This window comes from Anopheles arabiensis, chromosome X, assembly GCF_016920715.1.
Source record: "Anopheles arabiensis isolate DONGOLA chromosome X, AaraD3, whole genome shotgun sequence".
NCBI classification, from domain to species: domain Eukaryota; kingdom Metazoa; phylum Arthropoda; class Insecta; order Diptera; family Culicidae; genus Anopheles; species Anopheles arabiensis.
Genome location: NC_053519.1, coordinates 8,267,448 through 8,287,571, shown reverse-complemented (window position 1 = coordinate 8,287,571; position 20,124 = coordinate 8,267,448). Strand labels below are relative to the sequence as shown.

General features: G+C 41.4%; 1 protein-coding gene across 2 annotated transcripts; it reads right to left on the bottom strand.

Moving 5' to 3' along the window:
- Positions 1 to 14: 14 nt before the first annotated feature.
- LOC120906265 (uncharacterized protein K02A2.6-like) lies at positions 15 to 8,124 on the bottom strand. Of its 2 annotated transcripts, XM_040317810.1 has the most exons (5): positions 7,800 to 8,124; positions 5,246 to 5,297; positions 1,543 to 2,503; positions 1,233 to 1,402; positions 15 to 103 (listed from the first exon to the last, which is right to left on the bottom strand). In XM_040317810.1, exons 1-4 carry the CDS (start codon positions 7,809 to 7,811, stop codon positions 1,378 to 1,380), a joined length of 1,050 nt encoding a protein of 349 aa, XP_040173744.1. In that variant the 5' UTR covers positions 7,812 to 8,124; the 3' UTR covers positions 15 to 103; positions 1,233 to 1,377. The 2 variants fall into 2 exon arrangements, 1 of the variants encoding a protein (XP_040173744.1); XR_005740066.1 differs by lacking the exons at positions 1,233 to 1,402; positions 1,543 to 2,503 and having other exon boundaries at positions 17 to 103.
- Between the last annotated feature and the right edge of the window lie 12,000 nt (positions 8,125 to 20,124).

The following is a 20,124-nucleotide window of genomic DNA, read 5'->3' as shown; positions in this document are numbered from 1 at the left end:
GCACACAGCCTGCTGTAGCTGGGTGTGAACCGCGAGAGATTGAATAAGGCTAAGATGAAGATGCTTGCTACGCCGAATAGCATCATAGATATGGCCACTACATCTGTGAAAGCAGGAAAGAAAAGGATGTAGGATGTAATGTTTGCTAATTGTGCTGGACGACAGTGTCAGGGTCAGGTTCTGGTAGAAGGGCGCTCAGTAGTTGCATGTTTGATCTAACTTTAGCGGTTCAAAATGTAGATCTTGTGGTAACATTATTTTGTCATAATATTTTGCCAACCATATGTTCAACAAGTGACTTGACAATAAACCAACGTGTACAACAGATAGTGCAATTACTGTTTTCAAATAGGTCAACGACGCTGCGTAATTGCAGCGTGTGGAGTAGAGGTGTTCCTCAAGAGGTGTTCCTAATGTACAGTGTTGATCATAAAAATAACGTTCTTCCCTGTCGAAATAAAGAATATCCTAGTACGCCAGGTCGTTCATCTCCTTCAATGCAAATATGAATTGCGAACCGTGTAACCAGATCGTTCACAAAAAGAATGTGCTACCCGTCTAAATCAAGATCTTCCTGGAACGGCAAATAATTTGCAAGATGTAATAAGCTAATTACGCTCTTTTTCTATTCAGCAGGAACGTCATTGCCGTGTTGCTTTAATTAGCGTCTTCTTGCGAAATTAAACCATTTACCATATCTAAGAATACACCCTCGATAGCATTTCGAAGGTATCAAGTCGACTTAGTCATTAGCCTACTATTGCGTTTCGTCGGCTCTCACGCATGTGTAGTAATGAATGAACAAAAAAACAGTTCAAATGTCAATCTATTGGGCAATTCTCCATTGACAGGTGTAATTGTGAAACTATTTCTGTTCCAAAGACCAGACAACTTGTAACAGAAATAGTGCGAAGGCTGTCTTAAGCGTGATGACGTTCTAAAAACAACTGATGTGTTTGTGTTGTCAAATGCTGCAGTTGCGTTAAACGTTGCTACGCTTGCGAAATCAAGTAAAAACGCAGTTAAGTACAGTAAACGTAGTAAATGTATACTTCAAAAAAGTAGTTTATCAGATAGAGAATTAACCAATCGATTCAGAATTCAATTTCCTCGTCCACGCTACCTTAATTACTACTCGGGAAAAGGATCTGCTGACTAGTGAGTGATAAAATATAGGGAAAGTCTAAAAGTCTAAGTCTATAATTTATAGGAAAATAATAATTTCTACTTACTTCAACTACGATGTTAGTTTAATGATTCGAATTAAAAAAAAACAACAACATAAAAACAAAACTACTTTCAGGGTAACAACAAAATAGCTTTTTGCCTCAAAGGCTGACCGGGAATTAAACATTAGTGTAGAAAAAAAACCAAAAACTAATCGTGGCGACGTGATGGGCGACTAACAGAAGGAAACGAGAAAGAAAACGAAGAAACAGAGAAAACAAACATAAGTACATTAATACATGGTGCTCGCAGGCGGGATGTGCTACACGGAACAGGTGCGTAACGTGAAAGCTTTCCCTAAACATACACGCATACCTGTAGGCCGATGAGCTAGAGACCACCGTTCGTTCGGTGCTGTCGTTGTTTGTTTGGGTCTGCCGGCTGCGGAGTTGGTGCCCGAGCGGCCCAAACGATATCAGTATGCGCAAAATCGTCTGCATGTCACTGTAGAAGTCTGACGGGATCGGTTTCGGATTCGGCGGGTAGGCCAACAGCACTGCGGCAGGGGATCGGTTGCCCGGTAGGAAGGCGCACGGTGTGGTGCGATAAATCTCTAAATACTCCTTCACGGCCGCCGAGAGCGTTTGCCCAGTGGTGTGGATAAAAGGGATGGCACACGACAGGCCGGTAATAAACTGTTCCGCCGGGCAGTTCGGAATCGGAATGCTCGGCTCGTGTCTGATCGCTTGCTCCCGGCAGAAGGACTGGAAGTAGGTGGTGTTGAACGGGTCCTCGAGATCGGTGAGGAGCAGCTTCGGCAAACCGAATCGGGAGAACATCGACCGTAGCGCGCCCACGATCGCGGTGGGCCGTTTGTTCATTACGATCTCCACCTCCGGCCAGAGGGAGGACGTATCGACTGCCACCAGCAGGAACCGCGACTTCAGCGGAAAGATGCGCACGATAAACTGCATCCAGGGCAGGCTACAGTAGTTCCTGGGGATGCACGGTATCATCTTGTCACAGACGGCGCACGCTCGAATAAACTCCACGATGTCGTAATCCATCGTCGGCCAGTAGAGGAACTGGGCTGCCTGCTTGTGCATCAGCGGGAACCCGGCGTGGCCCCGGTGAAAGTGTTCCAGACACTGGGTCCGAAGGTGGCGTGGCACTATCACCCGATTATCAAGCAGGATGCAACGGCTCGTCAGTTTAATCGAGTTGTGCTGGCGTTGGTAGCAGGCCATCTCCGATGAGAAAAAGTCGACCGTCTTCCAGCTGGATGTAAACGATTGGTACAGCATTCGCAGCTGGTAATCAAACAGAAAGTTCGCATCTACAACGAGCGGAGGGAATCGGAATGGCCAAGACGTTAGGTACATATCTGCCAAACACCGAGTGTGCGAAATCTTAATCCGCTATCCGCTATCCGCTACAACAGTGCAGGTGTTGGATCCTTGGATAGATATAATGGATAGATGGAGCTCTCTCTTTTTATTTAACCACTATGCCGTCTATCTTTTACAGCAAATAGGGGCGATAAGATGGCAACAACTACAGAGGTGATGGGGGGGGGGGGGGTCACTACGAAATACCGTGCTACTATTGAAATCTTTCCTCCAACAGTTTGTGTCTAGACTAAGTTGTAAAGGCCGGGGGACACTGTCCGTACTCGTTATTTTACGTTATTATACGTTATTTTTCATATTTTTTACTTAAATCGGAGGAGAAATGTTTTGTAAAAGGTAGTACAGGTAGGCACATGTTCTGTACGCATATCATCCATTTTCACAAAACCATGAAAAAACTACTAAATTTTGAGATTCGGCATGACCATTTCCTCTAGGACTAAAAAAAGCCTCCACTAGCCACCGCCAGATGCGCTAGTGAAAATCAAAATTACGCGTGCGAGTACGATCAATGTAGCCCGGCCTTTAAACGCGGTTGAAACCCATAATTACGCTTTTCGTTTAGCCTGCCATAAACACGAAATCTTAATTTTCTATCCTTATATGAAAATCGCGGACGCACCCTAATTATGGTTTATAGAAAACTAATCCAATTGCTTTATCTTGCACTGATATTCAATGTGGCGCTAACAAATATGGATTATACAACACGATACAAATCTTGCTGATTGTTTCAGTCAGCTCTGTGTGCACTTTTTTCAGGTTAAAATTCACGTTTTGCAGATAATTTCTCACAAGCCCGTGGCGTAATCGCTAGTGTTACTTCCATTGAAACAGAAGTTTTCAGGCAGCACATGACCGAAACATGTTGCCATAAAATTATGTCTGGCTAAATATAAAACACCTAAGATTCATGAATCATTAAATATTAATCATCCTCTACAAATTCATGAAACTCTAAAGATTCACGAATCTGCAAAGAATCTCATAGATTCATGAATCATGCAAGGGATTCATCAATTTTTTGATATGTATGATTTGCAAAATATTGAATTTGCTTCATCCCATACATTACAGTACAGTGCTTAACTTGCACGACCTAACAACATGTCCGTTGTGGATTTAAGCCTTGCATGGTCAAATCCTGTAACAAAACAAATTATCCGACTGTGTTGTACATGCCAAGAAGTCTCGAGAGCCTGTATTGGCTAGTATGACCATGTAGGTTTTTATGCTAAAAAGAAGAATGATAAGAAGCACAAGCACTATCTGTGGTGACTTATGAACCTTATGAGATTCAGGAATCTTTTCATCTGAGATTCAGATTCATTTAATTCCTTCAAAGATTCATTTAAAATAATGGATCTGAACCTGATTTCATAAATCTCTCGTGATATTTAAATCTTAGGAGAATCATGAATCGTTTGAGATTTATGAATCTTTCGAGATTCGTGAATTTTTCGAGTTTTGTAATCTTTTGAGATTTATGAATCTTCAAACATTTTTGCCAATATGAATGAAGGAATCATGAAACTCAAACCCAAAGGAACAGACCCATGCAACGTACGGACCAGGAACGGCATGCGGCTTTTAGCTTCGAGATGGCGGGTCATAACCGTTCATATGTTTCAAACAACGAACAAATAAATAACAAATTTTGAATGACGGAACGTGGAACTCTACCAATTTTTTTTTAATAGAATTTGGCTCTTTCGGTCGCAAAGTTTCCTAGGTGATTGGAACAATGTTGCGATCGCAAAAAACATCGCACTTACGATGCACCCTATGGGAAAAATTGTATGCAATTTGTAATTGTATGCATCTTTGCCTAAATTGTATGCAAGTGAAAAGTTTCGCATTTCATCGAAAATCATCGCACCATACAAGACGGCACTCGACTACATACATTTAGGCGTAACATGTTTCAGGCATGTAGATTTTGGCGCCATGCTCACGCTTCGCGGCGTGAAGTTGTCGCGGCATGTCTGGTTGCACAGTACCATCTGTTATACTTGAATTGGGGAGTTTTACGATTCAAGTCATCGATTTTTTGTATGAAATTTGACACTTGGCGGCTAAAGCAGCTTAAACAATCAAAACTAAACCCAACTATGGAAAAACTATGTAAACGAAAATAAACGCCTTTTCGTCGCAATCTCGACATTTTTTTTTGCTGAATCAAACATTTTTTTTGCCATAAAAGTTAAAAACTATTTGATTTGATACTTTTAAATGGGTTTGAAAACATAACGATTTTAAAATGCTTTTTTTGCTAGGCCTTGCGAGAAGTAAAAATACAACAACATTATAGCAGAAGGTCACATACTTGCACACACGCAACCTTAGTGGTTTTCAACACGGTTGATCCTACACTAACGCACACGTTTGGGTTCATAAACGGGAAAATTATGAACAAAAATAATTTTTAAGCATCCGACGGAAAGCTACCGTCGTTACGTATCGTGTAAGGAGTCTGAGCTAAAATGTCAAAAATTCAGCGTGAGCGGCAACAAGCAAATGTACATTTAAGTACGGATACGATTCAAACGATTCAAACAATGCAAACCAGTGAGGTATTATGGGTCGGAGAAGGCTCACGACTGTCTAGGACGAAATCGAAAACGGTCGGTTTGAAATAAAAGTGAAATTTCACACATTGCGACACTTACCTTCGAGCCTCTCCGAGCCAAAGATCGTGGCCAACATTCCGATAGGATCGTGCTGGAACGAGAACGAAGAGGAGGGAAAAAAACACAAAACAATTAAACCATTCCAGCACCAGATTGTAAATACAGCTTGTAAATACTGAGGTAGAGCAAGCGCCACTTGGGTTGAGAGATTTTCATCATTTGTGGTGTTTCGGGCATGAAGGGAGAGGGCGAACGAGATACGAATCTTTCCTCTCGCGCCCGACGCGACCCCATAGCCAGCACAATTTCTACCTCTCACTTCTCACCTGATTTACGGGGCCTGCTGTGACTCACTGTGGTACTCGCGGTGAGCTCATCACAGCAAGCCCCGTGGCCGTGCGGACAATTTGAATGTAATGTCGTGAGATGCGTCAAAATGAGAGAGCATCAAGGCAGAAGTTAGGGGAATAAGTTCGAGTTGAAGTAATCCTTTTGCCTCAGCCACAAAAGTGCAAGGCATTTATGTTGGAAAATAAATAAATAAATAAATAAATAAATAACTGGGAAAAAACTAAAATTCAACCTTCGAATTTTCAGCAACGCACTAGCGAACGGGAGTGAATGCGAACCGAATGATGTGCACAGTTGTATATGCTGATCTTACGATGATCAATAACTACAGCAATCGGGGTCGTGTTTTCTTCTATAAATCAAACGAGAACACTGCCTAGATTGGTGCAATCATTAATATCGAGGATGATTTTGGGCTGTGGATGTGACCGGTCTGGCAGGTAGCATTGAGGAGTTGATAGCGAAAACCCTGGCTTCTTCATCGTTGCGATTAAAGTGTCCTATTTAGACGAGGTCGGTTTTCTGTGCAACTAACAAAGTATGTGAGGTTTGTTGAGGTAAATGAAGCAATACTTTTTAACTGTTCCATTTGTCAGAAAAAGAACGAAAACATATTCTTTCATTATTCTTTCGCAATCTCTCGTCGGTCTAGATAGGCTGTAGGCTCAATTTGTGTGATTTCATGAACAAAGCGAATAGTGATTCCAGTAACGGACATAATAAAAAAAAACCACAAACGAAAATCACAAATTGCTCGCACTTATGCTAATCGCACAGTACGCAATTTGAAACAAAAAAAAAAGTAAAAGGCGGAGCGAAACTGGACGCAAGCGGTCCTTCGGATAGCGCGAACAGAGCCGTAAAATGGAAGATCGTAAAACCGGCCCTGCCCCTGCGTGCGCGTGCCTATATTAATACGAGCCTAATTAATCATGCCTTCCGGATCGCCGGCATTACGCACTAAAACAAGGCTACGCACTTTTCCAGCATTAGGGTAGTGTTGTAAGCAATTAGAGCGGGATCGTTAGTTCGGCGGGAAATTCTGGAAATTCGTTTCGCATTTTTTTCCTGAACACTGACCGACGAACGCCGACGTAGGCCTGCTCAATGACAGCTACAGTCTTGTTCGCTCTTCCACAAACGAAATATGTGAGAACAACGAAGAAAACAGTTGACGTCATTGATGGATCGCGTTGATCGCTTTCTACTGTAAACTTTATTCAAGTAAACTTTCAAAAAAACAGTACACTTTATGCAAGAACACATAACTATTGGTTGAGCTATTAACTAAAATCCTTATGGATACGGCAAATTCATCAAATAAATATATTTATCGCACCACACCATATTCAATAAATATAATTGCACCACTCTTGATAAATTTACCACTCACTGCCTGTTGGTTTAATTTTAATCACTTCTGATGCACAAGGAAAAAGACACACATACAGTAGAGCGTCGATTATCCAGGCAGCTCGGGACCGGACGGTTGCCGGTTAATCGATTTGCACGGATAATGGTCCAAGAAATGTCAAACGCATATAAAACATATTAAATTCACTAGTTTTATTATTAATTCACCCATAATCAATCGATTAATCGTTAGTAGAATATTATTTTAATTAATAACTGTTGGTGTTACAACTGTTCATGAACAAAAATGAATTTCGAAAATACCCCTAGACACTACAGAGCTGCACAAGAAACTGGTTACCCAATTGACTATCGCTGCAAATGTTCGCCGTACGTACACAGCTGTTCAGATTTATGCGCACGGTTAAGCCGCCCGCCGGTTAATCCGTCCCCGGATAATCGACGTTCTACTGTATTTCACATTCACATTAAACTGCAAACCAAATAAGGACACACCGAGCAGTGTTGCTAGAATCGTCCTAAAAATGTTTGCCTGCTCGGTTTAAGTAAAAAAAGCACGAAATTCTAATAAAGCAAAAAAAAAACCCACGTAATTCTAATAGAGCAAAAAAAAAAAAATCCCACGAATTTCTAATAGAGCAAAACTGAAGAAATTAACATTGAAAAAAAAAAAGACTGGGAAGAAAAAGGTGGAGCGACACTCGCTAGATCGTAAAAATCGGCCCACCGCTTGGCCGATCCCTATTAATCTTGCCTTCGAAATGGGGCTGCAACCGAAACACCGAACGCACCGAATTCTAACGATGGATTCACTCATTACACGGCAAATCTATATTAAAAAAATCCCAAACACACACACAGTACTTACCTGTTCATTCATGATTATGCTGGACGTTGGCTAGTAGTTTGCTCCAAAAAAAAAAAAAAAATTGTAGTAGACAAAAAACACACACTTATACACGCACAAATGACTTCAAATTAATTGGGAACGGACAGGAACGCACAACGAAACTAGTTTGGAAATTGGATTTTCCACGGCGAAAAGAAAGAAACACTCGATCGAGGCGAACGTGTGGGGCTGACCGAAAGGAAAAGGCTGGTACCGAACGCAGTGAGAGACTAATTACTGTACGGACTCCAATCAAACACTAAGAACGGGACGAGAACGCTGAACAAATGATGCACACTGGACGAGCGGCTGAATACGAGTAATGCAACGCGATCGTGCAGTTTGAAATCTATGCTAAAACGACACTTAAACGCTCGCCCTCTCACACACTCAGAGATGCTCCCCAGAACGGTACGGTTGTGTGTGTGTGTACGCGCGTGAGCTATGCTTCCAATACTGGCGCAATTTTTGTGTGGCGTACACGCGGCACTGTAGACAGCTGTGTATAGCAGTTGGCAGGGCTTGGCCGGGGAGACGTTCATTGGTTCTGGGAAGACATGTTTGGACACGAGTTGGAGGGGGGCATAATGTATGTTTGCGCTTGCGTGTTCACCCCGGCCAACCCTGCAATGCGTCGACCGCTGAGAAGCTTCCTTTGTGTCTTACTCGCGACATTAGCTTGAACCATGGGAATAATGTGGAGGGCGGTTGCAAAGGTGGGAAGACAAACGCCTTTCAGTTATATACATATTTACGGCACAAAACCGCAGCGAGGACAACAACAAAAAAAAACGAAAAAACTGGACTGCGCACCCTTTTTTATGGCTCTGACTTTTCGCAGCTTCGTGTGCGCTCCGGTACGGCGTTAGCTGGAGGGTTTTCAAGCACAGCCGTTTGGTTTTTGAAAAACGAAACGTGAAAAATACTTCCCGGCGACTACGCACTAGTGTTGGGGGATTAAGTATTCAGAAGATTCGAAGATTCAATCCCTAGAAAGATTCGGTCGGATCGGATCCTGTTTGTAGGATTTGAATCCCTAAAAGATTACTTTGCGATTGGGATTTGATTGCGTTTCAATTGGGATTGGGATTCGTTTGCGATTCGATTGAGATTCTGATTGGGGATGGGATTGCGATTCGATTGAGATTCTGATTGCGATTGGAAACCGCTATACCACATTGGGATTGGGATTGGGATTCAAAGATTTGAGATTCATTTTTCCCATAACTACTACGCAACTACAGTAAGGAGTAAAGGGTGTTGGCCTTCTTTTTCTGAAGCAACAATGCAACAATAACGCTCGTTGTGTCTTTCCTTCGGGTAGTCCTCTCCTCGGTTCCATGCTGCTGTTGCGCATCTGGCTCGGTTCAATGACATTCGTCCTTGCCACATTAGGGCCAATAATCTGAGTCCCAACAACACGTTTGGAAATGAACGGAAACGAAATCGTTACGATAGAAGCTCGTGAGCGATTGCTCTAATTTCTTTAAAAAAAAATGACTCGAGACAATGTTGCCAAATTGATGTAACATTTGAGTCTGGTAATGCAAATGTCCTTCGTTCAGTTAGAGATGTTAAACGGGAGACTAATCGTATTAGAAAATCAGCATGTTTTGACGATTTAATACAATTCAAACTAAGTGATGGGCAGCGGTGACGTACCCAACCAGGATGCCCTTCGGTGCGCAGTTACGTGGCATAGGAAAAAAAACCCGTTTCGTGGAAGTATTTTACCTTTTATTGTTCTAACTGGACGGTGCACTTCATCGTACACGTGCCGTTGAGGCAGGAGAAGGTGCGGCAAGATAGAGTTTGAAGCGTTCCCCGTGTTGGTCCACCCTTCTAGCCATGAGCCTTCAACGCCTTACTAGAGCCTTCAACAAAGAGAGAGAGAGAGAGAGAGAGAGAGAGAGAGAGAGAGAGAGAGAAAAAACCTACACAACGACAAATACTTCAACCATAGTATCATCAGCGCAAGTTTAGCGCAAGTCGTAGTGTTACCTGCGCATTACAGCACCCCTCCACGTCCCATTTCCGGTGAACGTCTATTGTAGAAGGAAGCTTGATTGGTCATCGGCCATCGGCCATATAAAGCACGTGCTTGGCCTTGATCTGTTTGACCTGTTACACTCATTATTCAACATCCTGCACTTTACCTGGTGAGGCATGGTGAGACCCCTTCTAACGTTCGCTCCTAATGCGTTCCAGTGACTCACTCGTTATAGGGAAAACTTATTATGCGGGAGACTCTTTCCAATATTTTTTGTATGAAAAGTAGAAAATGCGATTCCAGAACCACATAACACGCATCTGATGAAAATGGAAAATATGTTTGAACTTTGTTTGGAAAACTTAATCGATTGATTAAGTTTATTCTTTAATATTTCTCGAAAAGATCGGGCTTTAAAGGAACTTATATCCTTTAGTGTCTAGGAGAAGCAAGTTGTTTCTCTGTTAGTCATGTGATAATTTGTTGTTGTAAGAATGTTTACGAATAAATAATATAAGCAAGAATAAAGTGTTCAAACATTTTTTTATAAATTCCGTTGCATGAAATCTGCAACACACTTGCACCCCATATATGTAGGCATACTAAACTCCTTGAACTATCTTGTTCATGAGCAAGAAGATCCAGCAAAGCCTACAAGAAAAGACTCGTCAATATACCTCATAATTGCGAAACACACAATTATGAGACACTTTTCTTTCATTCTTATTAAAATATTTCCCTGATTTATATTGAACAATTGTTAGTATTGAAACTCTTAATTGCCGGGGCAATAATGAACATTTAAAGAATTACTCACTAAATCTCCACATGCTAGTTGGCTTTTATAAGCGATTGATTTTTTTATTATTATGAATGCACATATGAACGGAAAACTAAACCTTTCTGAAAGTAGTACCTTCTTACGAGTTAGTGTGTAGAATGTGTTGATAACGTTTATAGTCAACAAAAGTTATTGCGAACTGTAGATATAATAGAAGGTTTAGAAAAACTTGACATACTTTCGCACACTTCCATATTAGCAATAAAACCTCTCATGGCAAGAAATCGGTGATGATCTCGATTGCAAGGACGACAAGTCTACAAATACGCTAGTACAAGATAATCATTGTCGGACACTTGGATTTTGGGCAATTCTCATGTATCTGTGAAACAGGAAATCACTATAAATTTGGGCTGTGGCTTTCATCTCTTGTATACATGATTTAGCATGTATCTTATTCTGCATGCAGCAAAATTTACTTAACAAATACATAAGTACACAAGAATAAAATCCCAGTTTTTTGTTAGGCTTTCCAAATAAGCATTTTAAGTGAACTAGACCAATTAACCAAGGCAACTGCATCAAGGTAAACCAACTGAATCAGTTCTGAATGTCTGGAGTTTTAATGACGACAGTTTATCGTCTCATTATTTGGTTCATTTCCGTATAAATGAATGATATAAGTATATAAATGCGTACTTGTTAGGAAATACTAATGTAGAAAATGATTTTTTTTTCTTACACCAAACACTAACTAGAATTTGATTGTAGTTTTGAAAAATTTTGCACTACCGCTAACACCGATGATGGACCACCTCAAAATACGCAAAATATGTAGACCTGAATACCCGAAAACTATAGACTCCATTAAATGAATACAATAACTGCCGTATAAAAGGACAGAAGAAAATTAATCCTTACCAAATGCAGGACTATGTATTTAGTATTCGTAAAAATATATTCATAAAAAATGCGAATAGTTTTTTTTTATATTGATACATTATGGGGACTTTTGAGGAAACTAAGGGGCCCCTTTGCGTTCCCCCGGCTTAGGGCCCCGAGATGGATAAATCCACCTCTGCTCAGTTTTAATCGATCATGATCTTGATTGCAGAGCAGACTCCCAAAAAATGCATCCAGAACACAAATTACATCGCTGGTTATACGAGATTTTATTCGTTCAAAGCAGTGGCGAAATGGTGTACGAATCATACACTGCAAATTTTCTAAGTTTGCTGCAGTTACATTTTTTTACTGAAATCTATTGAGTAATACATGGTTTTGTCGTTGCACTGAATATCAGTAAAATAAATTACTGAAAATGCAGCTATTTATTAACGTTTTGGTTGAGAAAAATCTTCACACCACTTTGCTGTTCTTGTTGAAATTTCGTGGTAACCGTGAGTGCATACCAAATCAACAAACAGTTTACATCTGTATAAAACTTTATGAAACAGAGATGAACATGAGCAGAATGGACTGCCACCCTGCGCATCTATAAAAACACCAATATCAATTACTTTTTTTCGCCAATTTTAAATTGATATCAATGTCTAAACAATCAGTAATATCAGAAAAGCTTTGTGGTATGTTCAAATTTGTGGGTAACGTGGATACGGTTTCGAAGCGGACTTTCGACACTTGATCGTCTAGACCAGGTATGTCAAACTGGCGGCCCACGGGCCGCATGCGGTTCGCGTCGATTCTGAATGCGGCCCGCGAGAGTATTTTGAGAATTGCTAAAAGCACTCCAAACCATAAATCTGTTATTACTATTTGTCAAAGTGTATTAAATTTTCCAGAGAAGAACAATCCTTCTGTTGGTATATTTTTCGAAGCTAACATGAATGTACCCATAACATCTCATAAACTTATTCTACACAAAGGTACATATCAATCGAGACCCTTAAGAATCATTGAATCGAATGCAAGCTCAGTCGTATTATGTTTCGATTAAATTCTGAATATAAGCATAATTTTGTGCACACTCGATTGCACATTCTGTATGGAAAAAAAAAATTGCGTCAACTGTCTACAAACGAAAAAGGAATGAAAATAACTTGATACACACACTAGGAAATTTTTCAACAACTAGTGATTGATTGTCGGAATCGCATCCACGGCTCAAAACCATTTCCGATCATAGCTATTCCGACTTCGAATCCGGCCAAATCAAACCAACAGTTCCGTTCGGTGCCGTCCGAAGCCTATAGAGCCGTTTAGAGCCATTCGGAACCGTTGGAGTCATCGGTTGTCCCGCCGAATTTGACAATCTCCATGCCCCCGACTGCCGAGTAAAAGATTCATTCGGCTCCGAATTTTTTTCCACCTTAGAATGTTACATCATTGATATTCGATTGGAGCCTCTTCTGTTTTTTGTCATAATCATGCCACCATAAATGTTAATAAAAATGATTGTAGCCAAGTTGGAATTATTTGTACCCAACATTCTGCAAGACGAATTAATGTAATTTCCAACCTCCCCAAAAATCAAAACCAAAATGATATGATTACGCTTAAGCCTAAAGGATTTAGATTAAGGATAAAAATAATCGAAATGCCTAAGCCTTGCAATACAAAGCTTATTAATAGATTAGCTCACACAGTCCTCAATTCCTCAATTCGCGAATCATCTCCCTTTAAGTGTCAAAAATAGAATTGCGTTGATCTGTATGGGATCACACACCGCGACTCTTTGTGAGATAAAATTATCGTAATTTTTAAAAAAGTTATTCGTAAGATACGGGTTCTTGTTATAAGAAATGAATATATCACCAGAACACTTGGAACTTGGAAATTAGCGAAAAATAATGTTTAAACACGTGTTATTACAATTTTTCTCTTGATCTGTCAAAAAATTGCAAGAAAATATATTTGTTATTCATCCAGTGATGGATAGCTCGGATTGTTTGAAAAAGAATCACTGTTGGCTGCTAGACTTCTCCTACTTCAGTGAAAAAGTGTGTTTGACAGATATTTTCTAGCAGAACTGCCGTAAGAGAACGCGAGTAATGAAAAATGTTCTATTTTAATAATAACATTGAAAGTACATTAAAAAATTTTCTCATATAAAAAAGAGCACATATAAAAATAACATCGCGAATTTGTACATAACAAACGATTCTAGATAAGAAGCGAGGAGTACAAAAAGACAATTTGTTTAACAATAAAAATCTAAAAAAGTATTTTACATAAACATTGGGGTATATTTTCCATTCTCAACTTTGCGGCCCGCGAATCACTGAAAATTTGTACTAGCGGCCCTCTGATGAGATGAGTTTGACACTGCTGGTCTAGGCGATCCTTTAGGACGTTGGAGATTAGAGGGCTTACCTTGGGTAGGAGGACATAAGTAAACTCCTTAAATGAGAAATCGATAGATGATGGATGGGCTTAGTCCTATCCTGACAATCCGAACAAATATGACTTGCCATGATCGGAGTTGGTTATATTTATACTCAAAAGAAGTTAAAGGTCGGAAAGTTATCGTTTTCACTAAGCTAGTCACGTTTATCTTTTATTTATTTATTTTACAAGAACGATGGATCTAGACGATATTTTCTTTCCTACATTACAGTTTCCAGCTCGTGTTTCATAATACGGACGATTTGATTTAAAATCGTCATCATGAGCATAACATGAAAACAATATTTTGCTTTTACGTTGGTGTTTACCTTTACAATGAATACTGAAGTACCGTCTTGCTTCGAATTGCGGCCACTTCATTTTCAATCGGTCAGAGCGATAACTTCTTGCACGCGGGAAAAACAATACTTTCATTCGAAAGTAACTGGAAATACCCTGTATTGCAGTATGTTTGTCTCAAGTGATCCGCGGACCACAGGCTGGAGACCACTGCTTTAGATCAGCTGCTTTCTAAATGATCGAGAGTTGAGGGCCAGGAGAATGCATTTTTTTACACATACATAATTATATTATTACAGTTAATACACAAAATAACTGGTTTATGATATTAAACAATGCGATTGGTTATATTGTTGTTTTTCTTAAAGTATTATATCATCCAAGCAAGTTTCAAATTCGTTATATTAACTTACAACTTCTAAAATTGATTGTAAAGATTCTTCAATTAAGAGTCAGCAGCATAGTGTGCAAAAGTCATAAAAAGTTCCAAACAATTAAGCAAAATCGCAATATCGCTTCTCAATGTACCCTTCCTTCCACGTTACAAATTTGTTTCAGGATATATCTGAAGATGGTACAAAAACCTTAACAGCTGAAAAATTTTCGAGACAAACGTACAATCGTTCAGTACTATTATGAGGCCACGGATAAGTAAGGCCAGGTTCCTTAAAAAAACTCCTAGAAAATCGTTGCATCCTTAAAAAGCAATAGTGTATAACCATTGTTCTCGTAAAATCAACAGTCAGGTTTTTATGGAATTATTCGTTTCTATTTTCTAACTTCTCCTCAAATTTGGCCATATTGATTGGTCCGACAATCCATGTTATGGTGATCAAATTTGGAAGAGTTCAACTATATGAACTGTCATATTAAAATATGTTCAGTTAATTTTTAATGAATAGGATCTTCCTATCTTTCAACATCGGTTAAATATTTTCTCGAGCCGGACTTTGCCGACCGCTGCCGACAGCTTAATTAGCTCAAATTTTACGCGATCATTCATGTCGATATTTTCTTTCCGTCGACCCTTCCAATTTTGACACAAACCCTGCAATAGCTTGCCTTTCTACCATCACTTCGTCCAGTCCACAATTTTGACTGGGGCCCCAAAGGTTTGCCGGGGCACGAGTTCTTAGTTTTTGCGAGATAGGTTCCTTGAGTATTTTTATACCCTTGCCCCCTTCCTTCTAACTGAAACCTTTCCCATTTCCCCTTCTCTTCGGTCAACAAACTTGATGTGTTCGATTAGGGCCAAGAATGAAAATTTTAGTTTTTACATTAAAAGACACACACAATCCACTATACCAGGCCAGGAATGTGAATACCATTTTTCGTGTGAAACAGCTGTCTGCTTTCGGCACACAATCGCAAAGCGGTAGCAGGGGCCCCGTATACAAGTACAGGATGGTTCATCCCAGCCAAGAGCGCACACAATGACATCGATTTAAACCATTTCTCGAATGAAACCTCAACCCACTGAAGCACCGTTGACCAAACGACCTTCCTAGGCTTTTTAAAGCGACGCGAGCTTGGTGTCAATTTTTCCTGCTAATTTCTCCGGCTACGAGCCGGTGTATTGAAATTCTGTGTAGGGGCCTTTAAATTTTTGTCTGTGTATGATGTGTGCTTGTGGCTGTTGTAACGGGTTTTCTTTGAGGTTAAACGCAGCGTTCTGTTCTGTGTTCTGTGCGTTTGATTTTAGCAGCAAGTGTCTCCGCGTTTTTTTTTTTTTTGGTGAGCTCGTGCACCGACCATCCACACCAAGCCACCAAATGGACGGGGCCCCTTATTGACGGGGCCTCCTTACCGACGGGGACCCTTACCGACGGGGCCCCTTCATCGAAGAGTCCACATAATCGTTGGGGCCCCGTAAACCACCTTTGAGTTTTGGCTCCAGTATAGCTGTAACGGTTTTTTATCTTGTCTTCACGCAAAAAGTTGTATGTAAATAGTGATAAAACATCATTTTAATATTAACATGGCCCAGTTCCTTTTTGGACATATGAATACCACCCCTTCCCGATTTCCCCTATTTGTCAGTTGACCACAAAAGTTGAGTAGGGCCCCGGGTGAAAATTTAAGGTTTTGCGTTAAAAGCAGGCACGCTCCACGATCTCAGGCTTGAGATGTTAATACCATTTTCTGCTGTTAATACCAGCTGTCTGCTTTCGGCACACATCTGCAAAACAAGTATAGGAGCCCCCAGACAAGCACAGGCACGTTTCATCCAAGCCAAATTGAAAAGCGCACACATCGATATCGATGGAATCGTTTCTCGAATGAAACCTCTACCCACTGGAGCACCGTTGCTTGCTTGGTGTTAGTCAATTTTTCCTGCTAATTTTACCGGCTACGAGCCGGTGTATTGATATTGTGTTTCGGGGCCTTTAAATTTTTGTTTGGGTGTGTTGTATGCTTGTGTTGTGTAACGGGTTTTCGGTGGAAGTTAAGCGCAGCGTTCTGTGCATTTCATTTTTTGCAGCAAGTTGCTCTGCGTGGTTTTGGGTTTAGGTGTCTCGTGCACAAACCACCCACACCAGCAAAAATTGACGGTTTCTCACTCTGCCCAATACTTTGCGCCAACGATGAGGTATTGATTTGAGCTGTGCGCGCGTGTCGCAGCGTTCTTCGCTTGCGACTTTGGTGCAAGTATCGGCAGATTTCTTAGAACATTTAATGTGCTGCTTTGAGTAGTATGGGGCCCCGGTTTTCTGCAGTTCGGGACCCTCGACAAAATCCAGTGAGTGAAGCGATGGGAAAAATAAACCCGGACTGGGCCCACCGTTTAACGCGCCCCTGGTTCAAAGAGGTATTCGTTGAGCATTTAGATTTACTCGTTATAAAGAGGTACTCGTTACGAGGGGTTCCGCTGTAATTTCCAATATGAAAAAAGGGTTTGACTTGATTATTTTGATTTTATTCATTGAAATGAAAATGGGCCATTTTTGTTTGCTATTTGATTTGCCAAAAAAAAAAAAGGTGAGCTATACAGTAAGAGCTATACGAGTGCATGTGGGTGTATGAACTACAATGGTGCAGATGACCAATTCGGCTCCATTTTACGATGGTGGTAGATGTAGGCGATGGCTTCTGCGTGTCCATGGGAAGCGTTTCCCTTGCTTGTGATTAATTTGACGCGGGTACTCACTCGTGAGTACTCGGTCACACACACACACACGCTCCTTTGCACCTAGATGATCTTATCACCAATATACCTGTGCATTGTTCGTGCTCGGCTCGGGATCAGAATGATATCAGAAACGGTTCTGATTGGCTTGAGCCCGTACACAGGTGCATCGCATTGGTGGTGGAGGTCTAGTTAGTACCTATTGTTGGTACACTACCACTATTACCTGACAATTGCTGCGTATTCATCGAACAAAAGGTACGCTTCGTGTCGATCTGACCGGTCGATGGGGCGGATTAGGGAAGGTGTGGTGTGTAACCTCCCAGGGGGAGGAATTAGAATGACCAGCTTCACGGTCATCTCACGGGATAAGGATGGAGCAAGGGGGTGACGGTGGCTGTGCAGGCTGTGTCAAGGTTTTACCTGGTGGTGAGTAATTCAGCATGAAGCGAGCTTGTAATTTTTATGTTCTACTTCGTTGCTGTTCAATTACACTACAAAAATGTATATGTTATTACAAATCGGCCCAATCGTTTCTGTTTCATGTATCCTGTGTGGTGTAATTTAACTGCTAATCGTACAATTTTGGGAAAACATTCAAAGTCACAATACATTCAAATATATCCTTCCGGGGTGTTATTTTAAGCGTTCAACATTGCAATGTCACCTTGAACCTTGCCAGAACCCAGATTCAATTATTTCCCATCATGATGATGTTGATGAGAACATGAGAAAATATATGTGTAGTACTGTCACGGATTGAATAAAAATTCCCATTATAGGCGAAAAAACCCAATTAGAACCAAAGCCCCTTGTGAACAACAGCAACGTAATTCCAACTAGAGTGTTTTTCCTATTTGTCGATAATGCAGATCGCTCCAACTTGATTGTTTTGTACCAAAATTGCATTCTCCCAAGCCGAATGCAAGCTTCACTGCACACTGCGTTTCAAAATTATTGCCTCACCTAGTTTTAATCAGCGGCGGATCTAACGGTAGGCGGACTAGGCGGTCGCCTGGGGCCCCGCCGATTTAGGGGCCCCGTAGATCGCCATTCTATCGTATGGACAGAGTACTAGCGACAAGGGCCCCCGGAAGGATGGCCGATGGGGCCCCGAGGTTGGCGAATCATTTGCACCCCCCCCCCCCCCCGGCTGATGAAAAATTTTAGAGTTTGCGACTGATGATCGAAGGGGGCCCCGCTGAATCATTTGCACCCCCCCCCCCCCACCGTCAGCAAAAATTGAAGAGTTTGCGACTGATCGAAGGGGGCCCCGACGGCATTTCAAGTGTACTGTTCAATCTCCCAACAGCAACTTTAGTGCCGCTACCCCCCCCCCCCCCCTTCCAACAACATTTACCATTTACAGAGGGCCTCCACTCGTCGTTCCGCCTAGGGCCCCCGATACCCTTGATCCGCCACTGGTTTTAATAATATTATCTCTATTAATAATACATATTCAAGATTATACTAGAAATGTAAGTGTTTCAAGATGATAGCCTCGCCTGGTAGTTTTTTTTCCTTGTTTTTGACAGTGCAATTAGAGTAAAGCTTTACGTATTTAAAATTAATCTGCTTACATTCACTTAAATTTGCACTCTATGCTTAACAAAAATAGCGTGTTGCATGAAATTAATTACCTCTCCACTGGTTAAGTTAATGGTATAATTGTGTGTGGAATATTAGTAGAAATCGAGATAGGATGAGATAAGATTTTTTTCTTCAAGATTTTCCGATGTTCAAGGATTGTCTAAAATTGGCCCAAATTAGGCGAGGCTATCATTATGAAACGCATTATACTTACTATACCTACCTGCATAACAATATTTTAGACGATGCAGCGAAATTTGGGGCAATTGGGTTATAGGAATAAGTGAGCCACCTACCATTTGACCATTTAAATAATCAAAAGAGTATGTAGACAGAGTCTGGTGGCTCTGGGTAAAATGTGTGTCCGTGTGTGAATAATATACGAAAGTTAAAACACAACAGACGACCATTTGAACTTTTATCTATTTGACATTTTAACTTTAATCAACTTTTATCTATTTGACTATCCTCTTGTAATAACTATACATCTCTAAATCATCTTGGTTTTCTATGTCCACGAATCGGTTGAATGTATGGAGTACGCTCTTTGGAGCGCACCCACGACTCCGATCCGACTCCGGAAAAATCCAAACCACTAGCTCCACCCGAAGTCGGAGTCGTTCGGAATCGTCCGGAGTCGTCCGAAGTCGTTCGGAGTCGGAGCCATCCGGAGTCTCCCGCCGTCATCCAGTGTCGTCCGGAGTCATCTAGAGTCGTCTGGAGTCGTCCGGAGCCGTGCTGAGTACTCCGGAGTCACCCGGAGTCGTTCGGAATCATCCGGAGTCGTCCGAAGTCGTTCGGAGTCGGGGTCGTTCGGAGTCTCCCGCCGTCGTCCGGAGTCGCTCAAAGTCGTCCGGAGTCGTCCGAAGTCGTTCGGAGTCGGAGCCATCTGGAGTCTCCCGCCGTTGTCCGGTGTCGTTCGGAGTCATCTGGAGTCTCCCACCGCCGTCCAGTGTCGTTCGGAGTCATCTAGAGTCGTCTGGAGTCATCCGGAGTCGTTCGGAATCATCCGGAGTCGTTCAGAGTCGTTCGGAGTCGTCCGGAGTTGTCAGGAGTCGTTTGGGTAGGAGTGGTCGAGAGTTGGAAGGAGTCGACTCGAATCAGCTTTCGACACAAAGGACTCCAGACGACTCCAGACGACTCCAGACGACTCCAGACGACTCCAACTCCA